Source organism: Trichosurus vulpecula, chromosome 1 (genome assembly GCF_011100635.1).
Source record: "Trichosurus vulpecula isolate mTriVul1 chromosome 1, mTriVul1.pri, whole genome shotgun sequence".
Classification (NCBI taxonomy): domain Eukaryota; kingdom Metazoa; phylum Chordata; class Mammalia; order Diprotodontia; family Phalangeridae; genus Trichosurus; species Trichosurus vulpecula.
In genome coordinates, this window is record NC_050573.1 from 439363510 (window position 1) to 439388651 (window position 25142).

Sequence of the window (25142 nt, forward strand, 5' to 3'; positions counted from 1 at the left end):
AGCTGACAAACAATGTCTCTGGCTTAGAGATGAATCCTATCCTGGTTTTAAGAAGTTGTGATCATAGATGTAAAACTGGGAGGAGGAACCTTAGAGGCCCTCAAGTCCAATCCCTCATTTTACATAGAAGGAAACTGAGGCACACAGAGTTTGTACTTGACCTCAATCATACAGCCAGTAAATTTAGTGTCTCAGGTAGGATTTGAATCCAGGTCTTCCTGATTCCAAATCCAATGCTTTTAATTAATTATTAAAATTGCTTTTTCCCCTGCAAAAGAAGAATGTAGTCTGTTCATTCCTGAATCCTCTCCCTACCTGTCAACTAAATAAAAGGAATCCTCAGATGCCTATAGAACAGTCATTGCTATATACTGAGCAATAACTGGCTGAGAAGCTCTGTACTAGGTGTCAGGTACTCCAAGAACAACCCCATCTTTTCCCTTTACCACATGTCCTTAGTGGTGTAGCATCCTTGTAAGTGTGAAAAGTTGGTGAGGACTTCCTGGATCTCCATTCAAGGAGATCATAACTTGGGGGACTGCTTTGGATTTGGGAGAAGTCTATAGTTTAATGCAAAATGTGGAAAAGCAGATCCCCACTCTCTCCCTCCCCCCAAAAACCTTTGTCCACAGGATGAAAGAAACTTACCCTGCCAACTCTTTCCCAGAGGTCTTCAGTAATGCCTACAATACCACCATTAGAGAGTAGGAACAAGTCCTGCTTTAATACTCTGTCATGGTGTAGTGGTAACTATTGCTGTTTGTCCTTCATTCTCGAAGAGGACCAATGACATCAGGAAGGTGATGTCTTGACTTGCAAGAGAATTGGATTTAAGGGAGGGAGGGCTGTGCAAAGTCATCAGCTTTACTCTCTCCTCCAGAGCCATCTGGGTCCAGTGGCGAGACACAGATCAAGATGACTGGAGACTGCCCCTGATGCAGTGAGAGACCCTGGTCTTTTTAAGCTAAGGTCTTTCCCAGGTCTCAGTTTGTCTAAGGTAATATCCATTCAGTGATTAAGACTAGATAAGAAATCAGGCAAAAAATGGCCTCTTCTACCTTCTCAAAAAAAAAATCAATCTCAGAGGGCAAGAGCTTCAGGGTTTCTGGCCAGAACAAACAATTGCTATTTACACAATGGATCTGAAACACAAACTCTGGTTTTAATAAGCAAGAAAAGCTTTGAGTTAGGTCCCAAAGACAGACTATATTTGCTCTCTGAAGAATAAGCTGTTAAGTATAGAAAGGTTGGTCAGAGAGTAATGAATTGGCCATGGTGACCATGCAACTAACAAAACACAGAATGGCCCTCGGTCCTGAGCACTTCCCTTCTGATTCTATGCTGAGAGTGGCAGAGTGATGGGAAAGGGGGTAGAGAGTGCTAATTATCAGGCAATTTCTAGACTGCCTACAAACATTATTTTAACCAATGAGTTAATATCAACTAGTTAGAGTAAAAGTCAAAACTGCCTAAAAACGTTTGAAGGATAAATATAAAAATCCACTTGCATCATGTAACTACAAGTAGCTCCAATCTGACCTACTGTCACTCCATTAACCTGTGAACTGATATGTCACCAGAAGGCCTGAATGACATCACTGTTGTCACTCTCACTACAATTGAGACCTGGAAATATAAAGAAGTTGCAGCTCAATGAAAGGAAGGTTCATAAGAAGTGAACAGAGAGGCAAAGAAAAGCATTGGTTACATCATGCCTCCAAGAACAGTAAGAAATAGTATTTTCATGGGAAATCTTGTAATCTCTTCTTGTGGTACTCACAACGAGCATAGGCAAAAAGTTCAACACAGAGATGACTTCTGTTTATGTGCTAGAGCAAGGGTTCTTACGTGTCAGTGATTCCATTAAATTGAATCCCTGATTGGAACAGCTATGTGGTACAGTGGTTAGAGTACCAGGGCTAGAGTCAGGAAGACCGGACATCAAATCTGGCCTCAGACACTTACTAGCTGTGTGACCCTGGGTGAGTAACCTTGTTGGCCTCAATTTCCTCATCTGTAAAATGAGCTGGAGAAGGAAATGACAAACTTCTCCAGTATCTTTGCCAAGAAAACCCCAAAGGATGTCATGAAAACACTACAGAAACAACTGAACAATTAACAACCACCATTAACATTGGGGAGATCAATACATGCCTAGAGGAGGTACATACCTCCCCAACACTACAGAAACAACTGAACAACTAACAACCACCATCAACTTGGAAGAGAAAAAAATTACATCGTTATTTTCACTAACCTCTAACAAAAATGGTGTTCATTAGCTTCACCAGGCTACCAAAGGGCTCCCTGACACACAAAAAGGTTAAGAACCCTTTTTTAAGAAAATGTTGTAGAGACTGAAGATTTTACCAGCTTCTCAATATCTGCTATGGTCAAATTATATTGTGATTGATACTTAGGATGACATTTTAGGAAGCTCATTAGAAGCCAGGGAGTGTTCAAAGGAGGGCAACCAGGACGGTGAAGGACATGAGATCATGCCATGTGAATGGTTTAAAAAAATTGGGGATATTTAGCTTAGAGAAGAAAAGACTTAGAAGGGACATAATAGTAGTCTTTAAATACTTGAATGGTTGTCAAATGGAAGAGGGATTTGATTATGCCTAGGTCCTGATTAGTGCAAATAACGAATCCTGTTAAGTAGTAGCATTATTTGAATTTATACTATGTATTTCCATTGGGTTGGAATCAATTATCAAATTCATGTAATCATAACTTCAAATAGTGCAAATTCAAACACATGCAACCACTCTACTGGATTTACTATTTGCATGAATCAAGACCTAGTACAGTTCAGCGGATTTCTAGGGGCCATGGGTATAAGTTACAGAGGAGAAAATTTATATGTGACATTAAGGTAAAGCTTCCTAAGAATTAGAGCCATCCAAAAGTGCAAAAAGCTAACCTGGAAGATAGTAAGCTCCCTCTCGCTACAGACCTTAAAGCAAATGCTACATGACCATCAGTCAGATATGTTGGAGAAGGAATTTTATTGAAATATAGTTTGGACTAAATGGATGTTATGCTCCATATTATTGGGATTCTGTGAAACAAAAAAAATTCCACAAAGACTTTTAAAATAAGTCACCATAACATCAACTAGTTAACTGTTAGAATAAAAGTCAAAATTGACTCAAAAAATTAGAAGGATAAAGATAAAAATATACTCTGTATAACTATAGTAGCTCTAACTTGACTTATTAAGAAAAGCTGTTGATTTGGATAAACAGGAAATGGATAAAGGTAAAGATAGCGACTCATTCTTCTTTACATAATTTTAACTGATGTAATGCAGTGAACTGAAAGGGACAGTGTACCTTACATCAGGACAATAAAGTGATTTGTCTGAGTAACACAGGTAATAAGTTTCAGAGGTGAAATTTGAACTCTGTTCCTCTGACTCTAGAACCAGCATTCTTTCTATTGTACTACACTATCTCCCTTATGATGGGATAGGAAGATTATTGAATACAACCTTTGCCTACTTCAAATTTTTTCTAGGACAAAGCCCTGCTCACAGATCACAGAAGATCTGAATAATTAGATGGTCAGTAAAAGGTTGTATCCTTTTCCTTTCCTACCCCAGACCCAATGTATTTCCCTCTCAGCAGGGTGAATAAGAGATGCATATGCTCAAACAAGACTTCTTCTTAGATGTTGTTGTAAAGTTTTCTATTGCTGCCTATTTTTCTAAGTGTTACATGAGTTTTTTCAATATATAAGAAATTGATGATGGAATTAAATATGTGATTTCCAAATATCTATATTATAATAGGATTTCACTGGTATAAATTCGCCTTCATTTCTGATTCTTCTTTTCCTTCTCTTAATATTTTGGTGTCAGGGAAATATAATTGTGGTAAAAAGCAGAAAACCACCCTGGAGTTTTTCTCTGGTCTTTTATCTTGCTTACAAAACAGTTAAAATAGAACATGAGGGTTTGTTTTGAAAAGCCCGCATTTCCTAAGATAACTACTTCTTGTGACTCTAACACAGTTATCTTGAAATCTCCAGGAAGCTTCCCAAATGTCCCATACCACCATTTTGTGATGGGATGGTTAAAGTGAATGATGAATGATCCATTCAATCCTGAGTTCCTGCATGTTCATCTACTTTGATCCCCTGGTCTAGTTCTCTGGATTCTAGAATCTACCACCATATTTCTCCTCTAGGCATGTACTGATCTCCCCAATGGATTAAAGTCTGGGGGGAAAATCACACTTCCCCTTAGTTTGGTCAAGTTTGGAATTTTTCGAAAGGAGTTTTTACTAAGAAACTAGGAAAAACAAATAAACAAAAAGTGATACACAGAAGTGAAGTGGGTGGATTTACAAAGAAATTTGCTGATCTAAATTTACCTATAGTGAAGCTGCTTAACAAAGATTACAGGGGGCCTAAATCTATGCTTCCTTTCCCCCACATGATACCTTTTAGGACCTACTCAGAGTACATGCCGAACAAGATCTTCACACATCTGATCTAAGCTAAATTTGGAATATCACCATTTCCAAGTTTGATAGAAATCTCAATACCTCCTCAAAGTCTTCCCATTCTTATTTCTAGGTATTATATTCCCCTATTCTGTCAAGCGTCCTTTATAGGACTTTACAAGGGTTCTTAATCTGGGGTCCATGAACTTAATAATATTTTGATAAGCTATATTTCTATATAATTGGTTTCCTTGCAATCCTATATATTTTGCTTTATTCATTTTAAAACATTATTCTAAGAAGGGGTTTACAGGCTTCACCAGACTGCTAAAGGGGTCCAGGACAGAGAAAAGATTAAGAACTCCTACTCCTGTCTACCTGTAATGGTTTTTAGAGGAGGCAGATCCTGCCTTGGCCTCTGACCTCTAGAATAAAAAAAGGTATTTTTCCATTTGGTCCCAAAGATTCTTCTTCTCTTAGGTTTCAGGTCATTCTTTATGTCACTTCATTTCCTAAGATAACTACTTCTTGTGACTCTTACACAATTATCTTGAAATCCCTGGGAAGCTTCTCAAATGTCTCATGCCACCATTTTGTGATGGGATAGTTGAAGTCATCTATCTTGTATCTTCTATAGGCCCAAAATTTCTATTGTGCTGGGCCCCTAGGATTCATCCTTAATACCTTGTTTGTTTATTTTGATCATGTTTAGTTCAGCTAAATTATGTTAATTATATGTTTAGTAAGTCTGGTTCTTTCTTTTGCTGAAGCTAAGCTTTTTCCACTCATAGCACTAACATAATCTCTCAGTTTAATTTCCTTAGGCCCCATCTAACCAGGTACCATCTTTCCTAGGAGCACGTCTGCATGATATCAGTTCCATTTGAATGCTGGAAGCAGATTACATGGCTCTTTCTGTTCAAAGCGCTGAGTTCTTTTTGGAGTAATTCATTCACAAAGTCCTTTTTCTTTTCCTCCTGGAGATGCCTCCAGCTTTGATTGTGGTAGAGCCCAAGATCAATGACTGGCCAAGTCTCTCCAGCTTCCCAAGGTTCTTTGTGAAGATATTGCTCAGGTGACCCCAAAGGAGTGTTTTCTCAGAACCTTTTCATTTTAATTTCACAATTTTAATAAATAATTTTAACGAGACAATTATATGATATGTATAGTTCATACTACAATCAGAGTTAGGAGAAAGGAGTGAGTCCTCAGTATGGGCTAGAATAGTTTGAAAAAACTTCATGGAAGATCACGATTTAGAGCTAGAAAGCACATTAACGGTTGTCTAATCCAATTTCTTTAGTTTTATAGAATAGGAAATTGAGACTCAGGGAGGGGTGAAGTGATTTGCCCCCTAGAAAGGATTTCAACTAGGCCTTGAAAGACGGGTAGGATTTTAATATGGACAGAAGAAAAGAGATGTTTTGGAGGGGCAAACAGCAAGAAGAAAGGGCATGAGATGCGTAGAAGTATAACTAAGGTAGGGAAATTGGGGTCTTGCTCCCAGACAACAGAATTTAAAGGTCTCTGATACTATTCCAAAAGCTAGAAATGACTAAGTTTAGCTCCTAGTTAGCAAGCAAGAATAATTAGTTAAAACGGGAAGCTGCCATATGGCACCTGCTTTCTCCCCTGGCCCCTTCTTTCTGCTGCTTCTTCCCTTGTGAGCTCTAAGCCCTTCTATAAAGCAACCTCACTGTGTGGTCACGTTTTCCTCAATCTCTCCCTTCTCTGCATCCCAGACTCCCAACCGCTCAACTGAATTTGTTGTCTGAAGAGCAGATTTGAGAGTGACTTTCAGCCTGCTCACTCTGAAAGTGGGGTTTTTTGGTTTGTTTGTTTGTTTTTTGAAGCATACCTAGACACCAAAATGACTATTCTGGTTCTGGACGAGCCTGAGGAATAGTGTGAACTCTTGTTTCTTACCCAAGTTGAATTCCCCCAGTCATCCTTACATGACGATGCCCTACCTTGTACAACTATCCTAAAAACCTGAGCAAAGCTGGGCTTATAAAGAGGCCACATAATTTGAAGAGTCCAGACCATTCCCCTTATCTTGCAAATACCTTCTAGTCCAACTGACTCAATGACACCAAATATTCTACAATCAGAAATTCAATCTTCCAGTCAAAAGTGTAGTGTCTTATTAAAATGCAAACACCTCTGTGAAGAAAACAACCATCCTAGTCCAGTGAAGTAAGGGTTAGTCCCAGCTCTGCTCCTTACCATGTGACCTTGGTCAAGTCACTTATCTGCAAAGTGAGGTGGGGGTGGCATTGGGCTGGGTCTCCTTCTATGTCATCTCCTCACCATGCCACTTATATGCTGCCCATTGTCTTCTTCCTTCTACTGTCCCTTGATCCCTGCAGGACTCTGATAGGGGACCTTTTCTCTTATCTTGCCCAGCACCAGACCTTCAGCCACTTCTTGGTCATCTCTTTATCTTTATCCATCACCCTCATCTCCTTCCCAACATAACTGGGACTTTGCTTCTTAGGTTTTCAGCTCTGATAGGTGAGCTTTCACCTTATCTTATTCAGAACCAGGCCTCCAAACTACTTCCCACACACCCTGTGTCATGTTTCTCCCCATTAGAATGTAAACTCCTTGAGGGCAGATCTATCTTGCTTGCTTTTATCTGTATCCCCAGTACTTAGCACTGTACCTGGGATATTTTAAGCATGTAAAAAATGCTCTTTCTAGCTATATACCTATCAATCTATCCATCTCTCCATTTATGTTTTCTATCTAGATGGCCTCTAAGATCCTCTCCATCTCAGACTCTATGGTTCATTATCAGTCAACATTTCAATGTGAATGAAGAGTTTGTCAGATCCTCTGTGACGAACATACACATCTGCTATATCCTTTTCAGAAATGAGATTTTAATAGAGAGGGGAGAAAGAGGAAAGCAGGGATGCCAGGGCGATAGAGAAGAGAGAAAGTGTGCACAAACTGCCCACTTGCCTATAACTTTGGAAACTTTATGTAAAGAGATTTAAGAAGGAAAAGGGATATTTTCTGCAGTGGCTTGCACCCTGTATTGCTTTAAAGCAATACCTAGGAAGCAAAAATATGGCTAAATTTGTGGGGCAGGACCACTAGTTACCAAAAAGATGCATCACCAGTATTTCCCCTAGGCAACATTGCTCTAATTCTGTATAGGCACCAAATCCTGTTCCAATGTCTTTCTACAAGAAAGAAAAAAACCCAGAAAAAAACCTTCAAAGCCTCTTAAAGGGGTAGTGAAAGGCTTTATTATTAGAAAATCTGAGTGCTTCTTTAGGTCTGTTAAGATGATGTCAGTGATTTAGGATATTCATGCTTTCTAGTTCCACTCTTCCCAGAGCACCAGCTAATTTAGGTGGTAAAGATGCCCTATTTAAAGCCTTGGAAAAAGAGAGGTGGCACTGGGAAAGCATCCAGTCCCTTTTTTCCTGTCTACTCTCAGTCTTGTGTTGGAGGTCTGCCAGCTCCCCTGGGGAGACATAGAAAGTTTACAGCATGTACTCTGGACAGGCTGATGGAATGAACTTGGATTATATACGGTATGTGATTGAAGGAACTGAGCCTGCCAGCGTGTTCTATAGGATGGCTAGGACATTATTAAGACAATAAAAGTTTATTAGCACTGTTTACAGTTTTCAATAATCTGCCTCCAAAGACACATTCAAGATTTCCTGTGCCCCTCACTTGGCCTATTTATTTCTCCAGCAGACTACAGAAATTTCTGTGTACTTCTCCTCTCCTGAATTTAAAAAATTCTTTTAGAATCCACTCACCTTCCTACCTTCTTTGTCAGCTGCTTTTATTTCCATACTTATACCTCCAGCCCTGAAGCATTCAAATGAAAATTCCTGTCCTCACTTGGAATTTTCCTTTTTAATCTTTTTTCTACCACTTAATAGTATTTTATTTTTTCTAATTACATGTAAAGATAGTTTTCAACATTCACTTTTATAAGATTTTGAGTTCCAATTGTCTTTCTTCTCCTCTCCCACCTCATTCCTCTCCCCAAGACAGGAAGCAATCTGATATAGGCTATACATGTACAATCATATTAAACACATCTCCCCGTTAGTCATATTCTCACTTGGAATTTTCATTCTCTTTATCTAGGTACATATCTAATCTTCCTATCAGAGTATAAGCTTATCCAGGGCAGGAACAGCCTTATTTACATAGGTGTTTTTCCTAGCCCAGAGCTTCATACATGATATAAACTTCATAAATGTTTACTGGATGAAATATCTACTTTATCAGAGATCCTTTGAGATGAACCTGATTTTACAAGGAATCCTCCATATCCAATCTGAGGTTCCTGTCAATTTCACCTTTTCAACATCTCTCGTATTCCACCCCCTTCTCTCCTCCAACAATGATGCCACCCTGGTGCAAACCTCCATCCCCTCATGCTTGGATTATTGCAATAAACTGCTTCATGGTCTTTGCCTCCACTCAGCTATCAAATTGATCTTTCTAAAGCAGAATTCTAATCATGTCACCTCCCCATTCAATAAACTACAGTGGTTCCCTATCACCTCCAAGATTAAATATAAAATCCTCTGTCTGACATTCAAAGCTCTTCATGAAGCCCCTTCCTAACTTCCTAATCTTCTTATACCTTAATCTTCTCCCTACCCCTCATCCTCACTGGCCTCCTTGCTGCTCCTTGAATAAGACTATCCCTTTCCCAAGTCTGGGCATTTTCACAGGCTGTCCTCCATACCTGGAATTCTCTTCCCTCTCATCCTGGCCTACTGGCTTCCTTTAATTTCCAGCTAAAAATCCCATCTTCTACAAGAAGCCTTTCCTTAATGTTAATGCCTTCCCTCTGTTGACTGTCTCCAATTTATTCTGTATATATCTTGTTTGTACACAGTTGTCTTCATGTTGTCTCTCCTTTTAGACTGTGAATTCCTGGATAGCAGGGACAGTTGTATCCCCAGCACTTAGCACAGTGCCTGGCAGCATGGTAGGTGCTTAATAAACGCCCATTGATTGACTTTCTGACTACCAGAGATGATAAATGTATGGACACGGGTGCCATCCAGTAATATTAGCCAAGGTTTAAAGTGGTATATAAACTTAGGCCCAACAGAGTTTATGCCCCAGATAAGGAGCTTCTCCTATGGTAAGAATAAATGCATTCTGGAGGTCCAGCTCACATGCTTCTGTTTTCTGTACTACCCCGTTTTTACTTCTTCTGTCCAGCTCAGTTTTCATCTTCCAATCATTCACTTCACTGTTTGTTCTTACTCTTGATTTAAATGGCATTATCTCAAAATAGTGAGGAACTGCACAAACCCTCTGAAGTAAGTGTCCCTTCACCTTCTTCCTCAAAGGCAGCTTCTGTTAAGAAGCCTTTATGTGATATCAGACCCATTTTCTCTTCTCTTTTACCCACCTTCCCCTTGTCTTGAACAAAGAAACTAGGAGTGAGTTGTTAAGCAGAGATAAATAAACAAAACAAAGAGATCACCCCAAGTCTGGACAGGGTTTTCCAACTTTCTTCAATGTTTAACATACTTCACTTGTTTTGTCTGACTTGTTTTGCTCCAAATCCCATCACGCAGAACTTTCTTTTTCTCCATGTTTGGTAGAAAACAAGTACACGGCTGGCATCAAGAAAATGTCACATAAATAAAGATAGTAATCAAAGACAGGACAGAAGGAAAAGACAAAGAACGATAGGATTCAAATTGTAGAAGAAAAAAAGAGGAGATGGAAAGACATGAAAAGATGTATGGAGATACTTTTTTCTTTCCTTTTAGTTTTCCACGACTGTACAATTAGGAAGTTTGGGACCTGTGGGTATTGCTCAGTCAATTAGGGAAAACCTCCACACCTCTGGTTTCCAGTCTTCCTTTCTGGAGTATAAGTATTAGACACCTCTGGACACATTCTAGAATTTCAATGTTACCAAGCTGCCAAGCCCCCTACTCAATTTCAAAACAGTTGGCTGTAGCCTCGGTGAGTAATTGTTATGTTATTTGGGGCTGTCTTTTACATTTAGGAGGGTGAAACATAAGCTTTTACATTTACAAACTGTATTTATGAATTGGGATCTCTGTTGATGACATTTAGCTTTGTATACTTGGAAGCCATGGGGATGACTTAGCCTCTGGGTTAGCCTTATATGGAGAATGGCTTCCTCTATCTAAGTGACCAATTACATAGCTCACATGCAAAACATACTAGCTTTCATATATAGCAAAAGTTTTCTGTAGAAAGAGAAAGTAGGGGATCATTTCAAGAAGATGCACAAAATAAAACCCTCTTCTCTGCTTCAGCTAGACAGTAACCTTTTTAGAGGAAGAGATCTGTATCTTATTCATCTGCATGTTTTCCATAGCACCCACCCCAACTGAAAAGAGAGATGACATTTTCAGTAGGTATTTTATTTGGGTTCCACACATGGATTTCCTGAGCTTTGCCTGCTTGGTTCATTTTTCTATATTCTACTATATTCTACTTCCTTGCTCCCCTCTCCTCCCCAGTCAATAAACTCTAGCGACTCCCTACTACCTCAAGTTTAAAATATAAAGTCTTCTGTTTGGCACTAAAAGCCTTTCACTGCCTGAACTCCTTTCCAGTCTTTTTAGCTTTCACACTCTGTATGATCCAGCTACCCTGATTACTTGCTGTTCTCCATCTCCTGACGGTGAACCTTTGACCTACCTGTACCCCTTCCTGTAATGTTCTCTTTCCCTTCCTTTGCCTTCTAGATTCCCTAGCTTCCTTCAAACCTTAGATCAGACTCACCTCCTACACGAGAGCTCTTCTGGGTCCCCCAGTTGCTAGTGCCTTCCCCTCTGAGGTTACATTCCATATATCGTACATAATAATAATAACGATTTACCTAGCACTTTTGCACCATCATATGTAGTAATAATAATTTACATTTACATTTGTATATCGTACAAATATTACCTCATTTGATGCTGACAATGACCCTGGATTGTCATTATTATCCCCATTTTATAAATCAGGAAACTGGGGCACAGAGAATTTGAGGTCACACAGCTAATGAGTGTTTATGGCTGGATTTGAACTTAGAGCTTTATTTATTTTACATTTAGCTCTCTATCCACTGTTACTGCTCAGTTGCATATGTGTACACGGTTATTTGCACATTTTTTTCCTCCATGAGAACGTGAACTCTTTGAAGGCAAGGAAGATGTTTTTGCCTGTCTTTATATACCTATAGTGTAGCATGGGTGTCTGGTGCATAGAAAATACTTAATAAATCATTATTGACTGACTGATAATTCTCAATTTATGGCCCTTTCAACTTCAAATGGCCTCAAGGTTCCAACTAAGACTGGGGAAATGGGAGGGAAAAAAGCAATTGGATAACTTGGCATATCAAAGGACAGTTTCCTTATTCTTTTAGCCATTCTATTCCCTAAGCAAGTGATCCCACTCCATTTTGTTTTCTTCAGCCCCCTCTAATTGCCCCTTTTAATATTCCCACTCTTAGTCATCTTTAATTTCTACCTGTCTACTGGCTGCTTCCCTATAGCTTACAAACATAATCATGTTTTCCCTAGCCTCAAAATTCCCTCACTGGATCTATCTACCCTGCTAGCTGTCCATTATCTCTCCTCCTTTTCATGGCTAGATTCTTTGAAGACCATCTATTATCGATATGCCCACTTTCTTTCTTCTTGTTTTCTTAATTCTCCAACGTCTGACTTCACCTTTTGAGTGATGTTACCCTTTCAAAAGTTATCAATTATCTCTTATTACATCTAATTTTCCCACTCAATTTTCATCCTTCTTGACCTCTCTGCAGTCTTTGACCATGTTGATCACCCTCTTCTCTTTTATAATTTCTTTTTTCTAGGTTTTTGTGATCACTCCTTGTTCTCCTTTCGGGAAATTTGTTCAGGTCATGCCCACTGGGTATCCCTCAAGGCTCAGTCCGGGGCCCTCTTCTTTTCTCTCTCCCTAATATTTTATTTGGTGATCTCATGAAGTCCCATAAATTCAATTATCTTCTCTATACTGATGACTCTCAACTCTATTTATCCATCACTAGCCTTGCATCTCTCCCAAATGCCTATGAACATCTTGAACTGGATGTCCCAAAGACATTTTAAACTCAACTTATCTAAAACTGAATTCATCATCTTCCCCCACCCCAATCTTCCCTGCTTCCTAACTTCCCTATTGCTGCTAAAGATACCATCACATTCCCAGTTACCCAGGCCCCCAGCCTGTTGTTATTCTCACTTCCTCACTCTCTCTTGTCCTCCATAGCCAATTTGTCACAGATGTGATCGTTCTACCTTTGCAACGTTTCTTATATACACCTTCTTTTGTCTTCTGATACTGCATCTACTCTGGGGCAGCTTTTCTCACCTTAAGCCTGAACTATTGCAATACAGACTGCTGGTTGGTTACCTACCCCAAGTCTCTCCCTACTCTAAGCCATTTTTCACTCAGCTATCAAATTGATTGTCCTGAAGCACAGGTATCACTTTATTCCCTTATTCAAAAAATTCTAGTGACTCCTTATCACTCCTGGATCAAATATAAACTACTCTGTCATTCAGAGTCCTTCACAATCTGGGTCCCTCCTACTATTCCAGTCTTCTTAATTCTTCCCCACATACTTTGATTCAGTGACACAAGCCTCCTTCTACACAAGATACTCCACTTCCCAACTCTGGCCATTTTCATTGGCTTGCCCCATGCCTGGAATTCTCTCCCTTCTCTCCTCTCCATTCTGACTTAGCTGGCTTCCTTCGAGTCCTAGCGATAATCCTACCTTCTATAAGAAATCTTCCTCATTTCCCTTAATCCTAGTGCCTTACTTCTGTGGATTAGCACTAATTTATCCTGTCTATATATTGTTTGTATGTAGTTATTTTCATGTTGTCTCCCTCACTAGACCGTGAGCTTTTTGAGAGTAGGAGTGAAGTTACCTTTCTTCATTGTCCAGCACTTATGGGTCTGGCATACAGTAGGTGTTTACTAAATGCTTGTTGGCTAACTGACCAGTGTGGAAAGTATAACACAGAGTAAAAGGACTGACCTGCAGGATTAAGAGGCCGGTTGAGACTAGATAGCATGCATTTGTGGTATACTCATTCAGTAGACTTGTGACTTTCTACGTTGGCATTTAGCAATAGATGAGTAGAAGGAAAGAAGGTTGACGTGGGGGCAAGGTAGGCATATGGGACTTAGATTTGGAAAGGGATGAGTGGTGACAGGATAGCAGGGAAAGAGATTTGAGGGTGGCAGCTAGAGTAAAGCTGAACTGGTCAACTATGCTGTTAAGATTTTGGAAGGAGAAAAATGAATCCAAAGCAGGGCTGATGGACTGATAAAGAAAGGACTGGAATGACAAGTTTGTGGTGAGCATGAAGTACAGTTTGAGGAGGGATGAAGCACTGGGAGAGATGGTAAGGTCAGGATTTTATGGACAGAATTTAGATTACTAGATCATGGAATCACAACACTGGTGAGTGATGATGTGGACAAAAGCATGACCTTCTGTGTGGGGCTAAGGTAGAGTGAAGCTGAAGGAAGCTGAAGAGGTTGATGAATTGGCAAAGTGGGGTGATTATAAGGGGATAGCTACAAGTACATTGAAGTCCTCAGGTACAAGGGCAGGGGTTCAAGTGGAAAGGAAGACTATAAGCCCAGTACTGACCTCCTCAAGAAAAGAAAGAGAATGATCTGTGGGCCAGGAGACAGTTTCCTTTCTGATCTTGAAAGGGTGACATCTGTAAGGAATCAGCCTCAAAGGAGGACAGATTGCCAGAAAGGGAAGAGGCTGGAAGTGGTGATTATGAAGATGATAATTATGACAACTAATATGTATATAGTGATTTAAAGTCTGCAAAGTGTCTTACATATATTATCTCAATTGATAGCTATTTCTCCTCCTACCCAGTATGTTGGAGGACATGAGAGAAGATGTGTCCAGCACGTGAGAAAATGGCTGGGGATAAATTATCTTCCTGGGAGAACTAGGTTTCCATGACTGAAAGGAGATGGAAAGGCATATAAGAGGAAGAGGCCCTAATATAAAGAAAGCTGTTTGTTCACAAAACCACAGAAACATAGAATTTGAGGGTTAGAATGGACCACAGTGACTTCCTAGTCCTACACATGCACAAAAGGAATCCTCACTATAACATATAACTCCATTTGGGGTTTTCTTGGCAAAGATACTAGAGTGGTTTACCATTTCCTTCTCCACTGGGTTAAGGCAAACAGAGGTTAAGTTACTTGCCCAGAGTAACAGAGCTAGTGAGTATCTGAGGCGAGATCTGAACTCAGGTTTTCTTGACTCCAGGCCCACGCTCCATCCACTGAGCCACCTAGCTACCTCATACAATACTTTAATTACCTGTACTGCATAATACATAAGCAGAAATTTAGTCATCTGATAAAGCCAAAAAGAACGTCATAGGACCCAAAGTGGTCTTTTTGCCTTGAATTCTGTAGCTATTATGCCAAATTTCCTTTGTGTAAGTTTACAGTTTAAATCAGAACGTGCCATTGAAAGTAACTTGAGGGTAAGATCAAAATAATCATTCTAACCTTACCAATATAACATTTAAATGAATCAACAATTGATTAAATGAGACTAATAGTACAAATATATACAAATCTCAATATATTTGATCAAAAGTTTCAAGTAGTTGTCTAATTCTGCTTTATAATAGCTTCTACCTATTTTCTGCTTTGAGTAGATACTGTTTCACCAAGCACATTTATGTGGGCATTCCAAAAGAGATGCTATTTATAAGTGCAATATCAATGCATGTTCTACCAGAGGGCAAAGGCAAGAAAACACGTACCCCACACACCATGCCATTATTTACAGAATTTATTGGATACTTTTTAATAAATATATTTAAATACGTACAAAAGCAAAAAAAAACCACAAGTATGAGATAGGAAAATTACTAAATAGGGGCTAAGAAATCATTGTTATCATTAGTTTAATGATTTGTGATTTCATTATTGTGGATATATCCTCCACCAATGCAGATTACAACCATTCCATGACCTAGGACATGGTCTTCAAAAGGTAGTAGGGTTGAAAAATTCATATCTGTGAAGCCAGCCTGGTAGTGAGGCCTCTCCAAACTTAGCTAGGTTATTCCTTAAATGACAGCTTGGCAGAACCTGTCTGGATACATACTTTGCTGGCATAATGCCCAAGGACCTCTAAACCACGATGAGCCATTGAAGTAGGACTTTAGGGCAGACCACCAGCATAACCACTTGAAATTTTTTTCTTAATGTAAGAATTTATTTTTTAAACCATTCAATTTTCCAAAAAAATGAACTTTTTAATTTTAGAAATTTAAAGATATGGAGATTTGCTGTGGTTGCATGTTTCTGATACAAAGAGCTGAGATCTCAAATGATCATGTGAGCAAAAAAGGGATACTCTCTTTATCAGGAGAAATGAACTGATTAAAAATTGATTTGGGTAGTAGTATATAGTAACAATCTCATTAATTTCATTTATTTTACTATCAGCCTGAGAAAATAGTGAGCTTGGGAATTTGAGGTCTTAATATGCAATTCTGGTTAAACAATGCAGCAATCACTTTTTTTGAATGGATATCACTCTATTTACAACTCACGTTTTGATTGCTGCAATGAAGTACTATTTTCGGTAGCAATATTTCATCAGAAGGGCTGGATTTTCTGTATGAAGTTTTTTAGTTGACTAGTGAAGAGCAAAATCCAAAGACATGACAAGAAGAGAAAATCCGTGAAAAGCTAATGCATGACAGTGGTGCCATGATAGATGGGGCAAATGGAATACAGTACCTGTTTATTGCTGTCAGCAGTACAACACAGTTTCTTGAGAGACACAAAATGTCTAATTTTCCTGATAACATAAATAATCAGTGATTAGTAAGTCAGAGAAGAGATGACACAAGAAACCAGCATACTAAATCCATTAGCAAGCTTGGTCTTAAGACATAACCCCAGAGGTGATTTGAAGCCAGGTTTTAAAATCAAATGAAATCAAAACTACTTTACAAAAGCATCCTAGATATTGTTTTTCATGTATAAAACATGTCAGTCTACATATACATGCAGAAATGTGTGTCTTCATGTGCACATGTATCTCCCCTACTTTTGTATCAGGACTAAAAAGTATTTCCCCAATAGTTTCTTCCCCCAGTGACTGAAGACTTCAGTGAAACAATAACAATTCTTGTGTTAGTTATCCTTCTACACACGAGTGATTTGAATTCTTCTTGGTTAAAGTCGTCATTCTAAGATATTTGGATAAACCATGAGACTTATGGGTCTACCCAGGGAAAACTCAATTGTCCTATTGTTTTGGTCTTTAATTCTTCTCATGATTTTCATGCCAAAAATTACTACTTGGCACAATTGCTAATAAAGTCAACATTTGCAGTTCAATCCCCATGTGGGCCAAGGAGTTTCACACAGAGGAAAAACTCCTTTTCAACGTCTAATTCTTGTCAATCACTTCACAAATATTTGTAATCACAAGGGAGACTACACAAGTGTGTGTGGGTATCTCAGCACTGGCTATCACAACTGCTTGAAAAACACTCACAGTGACTGGTCATTATCATATTTGTAAGATAAATTTCACTAAATTATTTTTACAGACGCAAAGGTTTATGATACCTTCTTTTGGCTTAACTTTTTCTAGAGGGAAGACTAATGAGAGGAGAAGATTTTAGACTATATACTTAGTCAATGTGCACCAAATGTGGGCTTTAAACAAAATATCTTGTTGCCCATGACTGGAAAAAAAAAACAAAACAAAAAACAACTCAAGGACAGTAAAAATGGTTGAGGTGACGGAATCCCATGCAAAGGACAGACTATACACTGTTTCTTTTGCTTGTTATACAGATGCACAGATTAGAATCCTCAGAAAGACTATTCTTAAAGAAATGTCTATTTTGTTTGGTTACCTAGATGATTCAGGTTGGAAACAATAGGTTCTTTGCTTTGATTTTCTAAGTAGACTGGGCCTAAGGATGATAAAAGTAAGATGGGATTAGGCAAAATTGGCAGGCACATGGCATCTGAAAGTAAGTTGCTGAAAGAAATGGCAGTTCAGCAAACGGCACCTCAGGAGGTGATTAGTAGGCTCATACCTGTGACTACCTAAGCCTCTGCCAGTTTGCTTACGAGTGCTCATACTGGCTAGAATGGTGTTACAGGAAAAAAATACAGCACACAGCATATGGCAGTATGCAATTGTATCTAGGCTGATTCAGTATCAACACTGAATAATAAGTACGATTTGAAGGGGAAGCGTTTTCACCCCTTCTGTAGACTTGTGCTCTTAGAAGGCCACACATGGACTCGAGGCTGCTGGTTCCCCACCCTTGGTCTAGATTATAGGTCTCACAAGGGCAGGGCATCATGGCATAGTTGATAGAGTGCTGACTGGGCTTGAGGTCAGGAGATGAGTTGAAATCCCATTTCAGATTCTTTCTAGCTATAAATGCAAGCCTCTACTGACTTCAGTTTCCACCCTTGTAAAATTGAGATAATAGTACCTGAATTCATAGGATTGTTCTGAGGAAACACACAAGCAATTTGAGGTGTCATTTTATTCTAACCTTCTATCTCCCATCCCCCAGAGCCTAACCCAGGGTTCTGCACACAATAAGCACTTGTTATTTATTGAATTGGATCATCATACCAGATGTGTAGTTCTTCTAATAACGTAAGTACTGGCAAATCAAGGTGTATTCCTGGGAAATGGATCTTTACATCCTCCTCTCATTTCTGGGTTGCCAAAATTGTTGCTGCCTTTTTTCACCCAAAGAATTCTATACAATTCCATGTCTCTCTTATGTACACATACTGCCATGTGCTATTAAAATAGTATGGACACTTCAGGTTAACCTACAAAGCCTAATCAGTAATTTATTGTAAGTGATTAAATAGCACTGTATCCTGTTTGGCCCAGTATACTTTCTCACAAAGTTCACATGGGGAGAAAATCAAATTGCACGTTTACCTTCTCTTATGGTGACATAAAACGATTGTACGCCTCTTTAAGATCAGAGATTAAATGAAACTGGATCTTACCAGCTCCAGGCTAACATGTTTTTCGTCCTCAATCAAATGACCTCTCTATTCTTTATCTCTATCAGCCAAGCAGCTCAGGGGCTGCTGCATTAACCCTCTCAGAGATACAAAGAGGAGGGGGATGATGTGAAGCCCTGGAGGGGAATAACCTCACATACTGTAGAGGGTCTGGCAGTTTTATCTTTTCATGAAGCAGAAGAAGAGCAGGCTAGAGCAGAGCTTTTTCCCTTAAGGAGAGATGGCAAAGGCTGTCCCATGAGATTGGGAGCCTGAAAGACACATAAGAGGGACATGATGCAGTGTTATGAAAGACATTGTGGATGGGAAGGGGAATGAATAGGTTTGCCTTGAGTCTTTTTTTTAGGTGGCCTATTTTGGCAGTGGTGGTAGCTGTCCTTCATTCTTGAAGAGAACCAAAATGATATCACTATGTTGGGATCAAGGTCCATTGTGTCCAGCCATGTCTGATCAGACCAATATGAGCTCGGAAGGCTCTGCCACAGAGGTCAGGCACAAATAGTCCATATGAACAGAGTCTATTTTGGTACTCATGCCCTAAATAGAGATGTTGATGCATCCGTGAATCTGTAATGGTAATACTTGCTAAGGAAAAAACAATACATTCAACTGAATCTTGGTCTTTGTCATTTGCTATAAGAGTTCAAAATTCATTTCTCACCCTCCTTGGCCAATCACTGGTGTGATCTTCACATGCTGTTGAACACTGTCTCCTGATTTCCTTCTGGCATAGTAAACCCCTTGCCATTCCTACATGAAGAGAAATATTAAAGTTTCTCAGTCACTATTTCATCATTTGTTCCAAAAAGTGCTGGCGACTTGATTTCAAAAGGGTGGGAAAGACTTCCATATGTGAAAATACAACAGTAAATAAACTTGAGGCCATCTCTCAAGTATATTTCTCCAACAAGGAGTAATAGGAATCGAGTGGTGATGTCGGCAAAGTGTTCTACCACCAAGCAATTGTATTGTGATCCCCATGTCCATTTTGTGGCTGAGAAAAACAAATGCCGGGAAAGGGGGAATAAAGAACAGGGGGATGGAAGCAAGGAATCCAGTCCAACCTCACACTGTAGAGTCTACGAGGATTTCCACAGGAAGTCAAAGAATCCTGCCAGGATCACTCTAGGAGCACATAGAGAATTCTTTCCTCAGTCTTGGAAAAGGCTAGGATAGTAGGGAGCCTTCCCTCCTCTTACAAACTTTAAAAGAGAAGGGGGAGTACGCAGTAATGGGGGCAAGGATGGGAGCGATCACTATTTTACACATTTTAATGTGTTAAACAAGTCTCCGGGCTGTTTAGCAATTGATACATTCTTAGCACTTTTGTCTCCCACTTTCCCTATTCAAGGTCCAGTCAGCTGAATCCCGTCTGATGAATTCCACAACTCATTTTAGTTTCGTTTTTGCTTGATCTTCCTATAAGCTGAACACCTGCTCTATTTCACATCATGGCTGGCAAAATAAGCAACAGCTAAGAAAGTTCGATGAACTTTGCGGGAGGGGGGGTAGGGAAAGGACTCTATAAACTCAAGGAATTTACCACGTTGCAGGGAAGTTACAGTATGAAAGACTCCTATTTGGGTTGACTAGATGGTCACTATGCACTTTCAAAATTCTATGATTCAGCAATGGGTAGTTCTGGCTTTTGGCCATGACACATGTCTGGCAACCAGGTCATTAAACAATTTACTGTAGGGCGAATCTGTTAACAGATCAGGCAGTGTGGTACAGTAGAAAGAACACTGCATCAGACCCAGTTTTGAATTCCGATATCGCAATTTACCCCCTATATGACCTTGGAAAAGTCAATTAACTTCTTTGAGACTCAGTTTTCTCAATTATAAAATAAGAAACCTGTACTTGATAACTTCCAAACTCCCTTCTAATCTATGGGCCTATAACTGCAAATGCTGTACCATCTTTGTTTAGACCAAAGCTAGTTGAAACAAATGGTTAGGTAAATGTGTCGAGAAGTAAGGTATCTCTATTAGGGAGAATCACATGAGTGGAGGGGTACAATGTGAATAGTTATTGGTGTTATTGAATATATATGTACGTGTGTGTATATATGTGTACATATATATATATATAGATACATAGATAAAGAGAATACAGACCTCTCTGGATAAAGAAAACACACAGCAAGTCACTCACCATGTGGAATTCTTCTTTATCACAGAGCCTCCCTCCTCATTTTTGCCCCTCTTACCTTTGCCCCAAAGGATCCCTCTCTTCCTTTAAGATAGAACTCAAGGCTTTCCTGATTCCCTAAACTGGTAGCTCCCTTCCTCCTTCCCCAAACAGCTCCTATTTAACTACTCTGTATTTGTTCTCTTAATATTTATGCTACATATATTTATACATGTTCGTGTTGCCTTCCTCAGAATTTAAGTTCCTTGTAAGTAGGGCCTATTTCTCTGTATTTGTTTCTCCAGTGCCTAGAACAGTGGTTGGCACATTGCTAGCACTTAATAAATGGTCACTGATTGTCTGATAGCCAAATAAATTAATCAGAAAGAATGAAGATATACATGTGTGTATAAGAATTTTTTTTTCTTTAAAAACAGATTAACTATTAATCCTATGGAGATTATCAGGCATGGAATTACCCAACCTATGATACAAGAGGTCCAAAAACACCTCAAAGAGATATTTTGTAAATAGAATCTAGGTGTTTTAATTCATTATAATATTTGTAACTAATTAGATCCTAAAAATTATAAAATGGAGACTCCCAGAAATCTTCTGGAAGGAGTTGGAAGAGCATTTACTAACCTTTCCCTTCTTGATGCATGTGTTGATGGTGTCCAGGAGATCTGCACGGTTTTGGTCACTTTTGGGCAATTCAGTGAGTTCTTTACCTATGAGCTCTCCCTTGTGATAGCCCATCATTCTTTCGAAGGCGGGGTTGACATACTGATGGAGACAGGTAATTCCAGGTGAGGTTAGAGAGTAAAAGAGGAATCAATGTTCTCTCTCTTCTGTTAAGCTGTGTTTAGAATTAGCTATGCTGTGAACTGCCATGTTGCTAAGAAGTATAGTGAGTAGAAGCCATCAGCAGGTCATTCGTATCTACCAACTGATCAAACCTACCCCATTTTCAAGTTGGTTGCCACATTAACACATCTCCTCCAGTAAGCAGCTTATAATAACTCTGAGAGCAAAGGAGAGCTTGGGCCAATTGCCACTATAATTCCTCCTTCCCAAGTTAGGGATTGACACCATCAATCTTCCCCCTCCCCACAGACCTTTCGCCAGGGATCACAAGATCTTGGGGAAAATCAAAAGTTATCTTATTAGGAAAGAGTCAAGACCCCTCAACTTGGTATACATCCTTTGCCACTCTCCATACTCTCAGATTGATAAGAACTCAGAAAAGAAATATAAACTATAGCCAAAACCAAATAAATTATTCAACAAGTTGTGGCTGAAGTAATTAAAAAGCTTTGCATCTTTACCAAACAGTGCCTTTTCCTCCCCCATTTTTTTTTACTCAGTTGCCACTGGTAAAGTCTGGACCTAACTTTTTTTGCATAATTTTCCCATTCATTCTAATTTTCTACCTAGGGTGTAAGCACTACCTAAGGAGCCCCTTACTTCCTAAAGACTACAAAAAGGTGTGGAGAAGAAGAATGTGAAAAGAAGACAATCTAGGCAGCCTGAGGAAGACATTTCTGGGAACAGTGGAACTAAGCAGGTCCTGTTCCAAACCTTCACTTAAGAGTGTGGCATTTAAGGCCAATGCTCTAAAAACTGCCATCTGTTGATGATCTTGGTGGCATGCAAAAGATGATGTGACAAAAACTGCCTGACTGACAGATAGTTGCTCAATCTTGTTCATCATTGTCACTAGGCTTAGAATGAAAATTACGTTTTCAGTGATATGTGCTCATCTCCCACTGCTGGCAGCCGCGACTGTTCGCAGAGAGTGAAATCGCACCAACTTAAAAGTAACTGGGGCAGAAGACAGTTTTAATTAGGAAGGCAGGAAATCAGCACTTATTAAGTGTTTACTATGTACCAAGCACTTTACAAATGTCATCTCATTTGATCCTCAACAACCCTGGGAGGCAGATGCTGTTATTATCCCTACTTTACAGTTGAGGAAACTGAGATAGATAAAGGTTAAGTGACTTGCCCAGGGTCACAAAACTAGTAAATGTCTGACGTTAGATTTGAACTTGATTCCTCCTGGCTCCAGGCATACTGCTCTATCCACTTTGCCATCTGGTTACTTCAATTAGTAAAAAAAAAAGTAAATTGGAGATAATTTTAAAAGAAGGGCAATTTTTGATTAAAGATATTTAATAATTGTAACTGAGAGGCATAGTAGATACAAAACCAGCCAACTATGTCTGGAAGATCTGGGTTCAAATCTTCCCTCAAATACTTACTAGCTTTGTGACTCTCTGCAAATCACTTAACCTCTCAATGCCTCAGACAACTCTCTGAGACTGTGAGGTACAGGATATTGCCTATTTGAAGGGGTAGAGCAAATTTCTTTTCTGTGATTTCCCTAATACTGATAAAAATAAGTGGTCCAAACTGTAAAAAAAAAAAAACCCAAACCAAACTACATATAAGAACATATAAGAATTTTGCTTTAGTGAATATAAACAATGGTCTAACACCAGAATGTCAAATGTTGGTGAGTAAATGGGTTCCTCTAAAAACGCTATATGTTTAGTTAACCCCTAAGCATGGGACCTAGACCAAGGAAAAAATTCAGTACTGTCTAATTCCTAAAGATTACAGATTCCCAATTAATGGAACTGAAATTACAATTAGGTCCTGATTAGTGTGAATAATGAATCCTGTGAAATGGATGCATTACTTAAATTAGCATTATATTTTTCCATTGGTCTGGAACAGGTTACCATATTTTACACAATCATAACTTTCAGTAGTGTGAAGTTCAATACATGTGACTGCTCAATGGAATTCATTATATTCACACTAATCGGGACCTGGGTATGATGAGAATTTAATGGTTAACTAAAGCTTGGACCTGACCCCAGTTCAAGAAGGAAAATCATGCATGCTTAGTGGTTTTTATCCCCCCTTAGGTCAAGGACTCATATCAGATATCATGGCAAAGTACAGAAATATTTCTCATCTATGTTTTTAAAAACAAATACTCTTTTTCATACCTGAATGACATGATCATCGCTGGTTATTTCTATGGCTTCATGACAGTGGTCAAGTGCCGTAAAAATTGAGTTACATGCCCTGAAAAGCACAAATGTTCCATTAGTTTTATTGTAAAACCAAAGCATCTTACTCAAGACTGTTTATTTTACCTGCTGTTTTATCAAGTTAATCAATTCACAAGGTGCATAAAATCTGTTTCCCTCCAAACCATGTAAACACTGAAAAAATTATTTGCTTTGAAGAAAAACTGACTTTTAAAATATCTGTGTATGTATATATATATGTATGTGTGTATGTATATACATACATATGTGTGTATATATACATATACATATATATACACACACATATTATATATGTAAACATTACAGCTAAGGAATGAATACAACTCATATGTTCCTGCACATATTTTAACAAATGACAAATTCAAGACAAATGTAAAAAATCTTCCTGGATAATATAAGAGCTGCACACCAAATGCAACTTCATTTCCAAGACAGTTAATTAGAAACAGAGATGATGGGTTTTCTAAGGACTCTAGGCCCTCCTTCAACAAAACCTCTTAGGTTCCTGTCATATCTTTAGTCAGGGAGAAGTCAAATCCTGGTCAACTCAAAGAACAGAAATAGCCCCTCAGTTTAAGCACTGAGTGTCCTTGGCCTTGAGTAACAGATGGAGAAACATTTTCCCCTCCTTTTCTTATATTCCTAATCTCAGCCTAGTTTGAGAACAATCCATTTCCAAAACACGATCAAAGACTTACACCAATTTGATCCCTTAACCTAAGGAACCCATGTCAGTGGAAGGCCTGAGGAAGAAAATTTTCTGTGAAACTTTTTTATCTGTTCCTTGTAGCTAAAACTACAACATATTTCTGGGGGAGGAAGGGAATAATTTTAAATAGCATTCATTCTTGCTCAATAGAACAGTATTAGAATCCTTATTTGTACTGGTTGCTTAAATAATAAATGGCAAATGTACTTTAAACAACAATAATGTGCTAATTCCTCTTAAAAATCAATTTTATAGTGTTACCTATTAGTAAACACAGAAATCCATTCTTTGTTTGGTTTTAAGCTGTAGTTGACTTTAACGATTATATTATGCCTTCTCTTTGTTCTCTGACCTATTCTCATTGCAAATATCCATAAAATTCCCACTGAGATACCTTATCATGGCATGGAGATCACGGTGGGTTTTCAAAGCATATAATAGCAAAAGGCAACTTCTGGATGGTCCTAGCAAACTTGCAAAGTTCAATGTGGACCCAACAATAGATTGTGTGTACTTTTTAAGGACCAGTCTAGTTAAGTATGGAGAAACTCATTACCAATAGATTGACCCCAGATGACTTCTTGGTCCAGAACAACCCATGAAACAAAACAAAATACAAAACTATCCTCCATCTTTTATAGCTCCTTTCTATTTCTTCAATAACTATGGCAG

At 38.8% G+C, this 25142-nt stretch overlaps 1 protein-coding gene across 1 annotated transcript in view; it reads right to left on the reverse strand.

Annotated features, from left to right (window-relative positions):
- Window positions 1-25142, reverse strand: part of PDE8B (phosphodiesterase 8B) — a 143979-nt gene that overhangs the window by 66637 nt on the left and 52200 nt on the right. Inside the window, 4 exon segments of the mRNA XM_036747076.1 lie at window positions 16260-16320; window positions 19204-19292; window positions 21321-21461; window positions 23696-23774. Coding sequence (XP_036602971.1) covers window positions 16260-16320; window positions 19204-19292; window positions 21321-21461; window positions 23696-23774 — 370 coding nt within the window.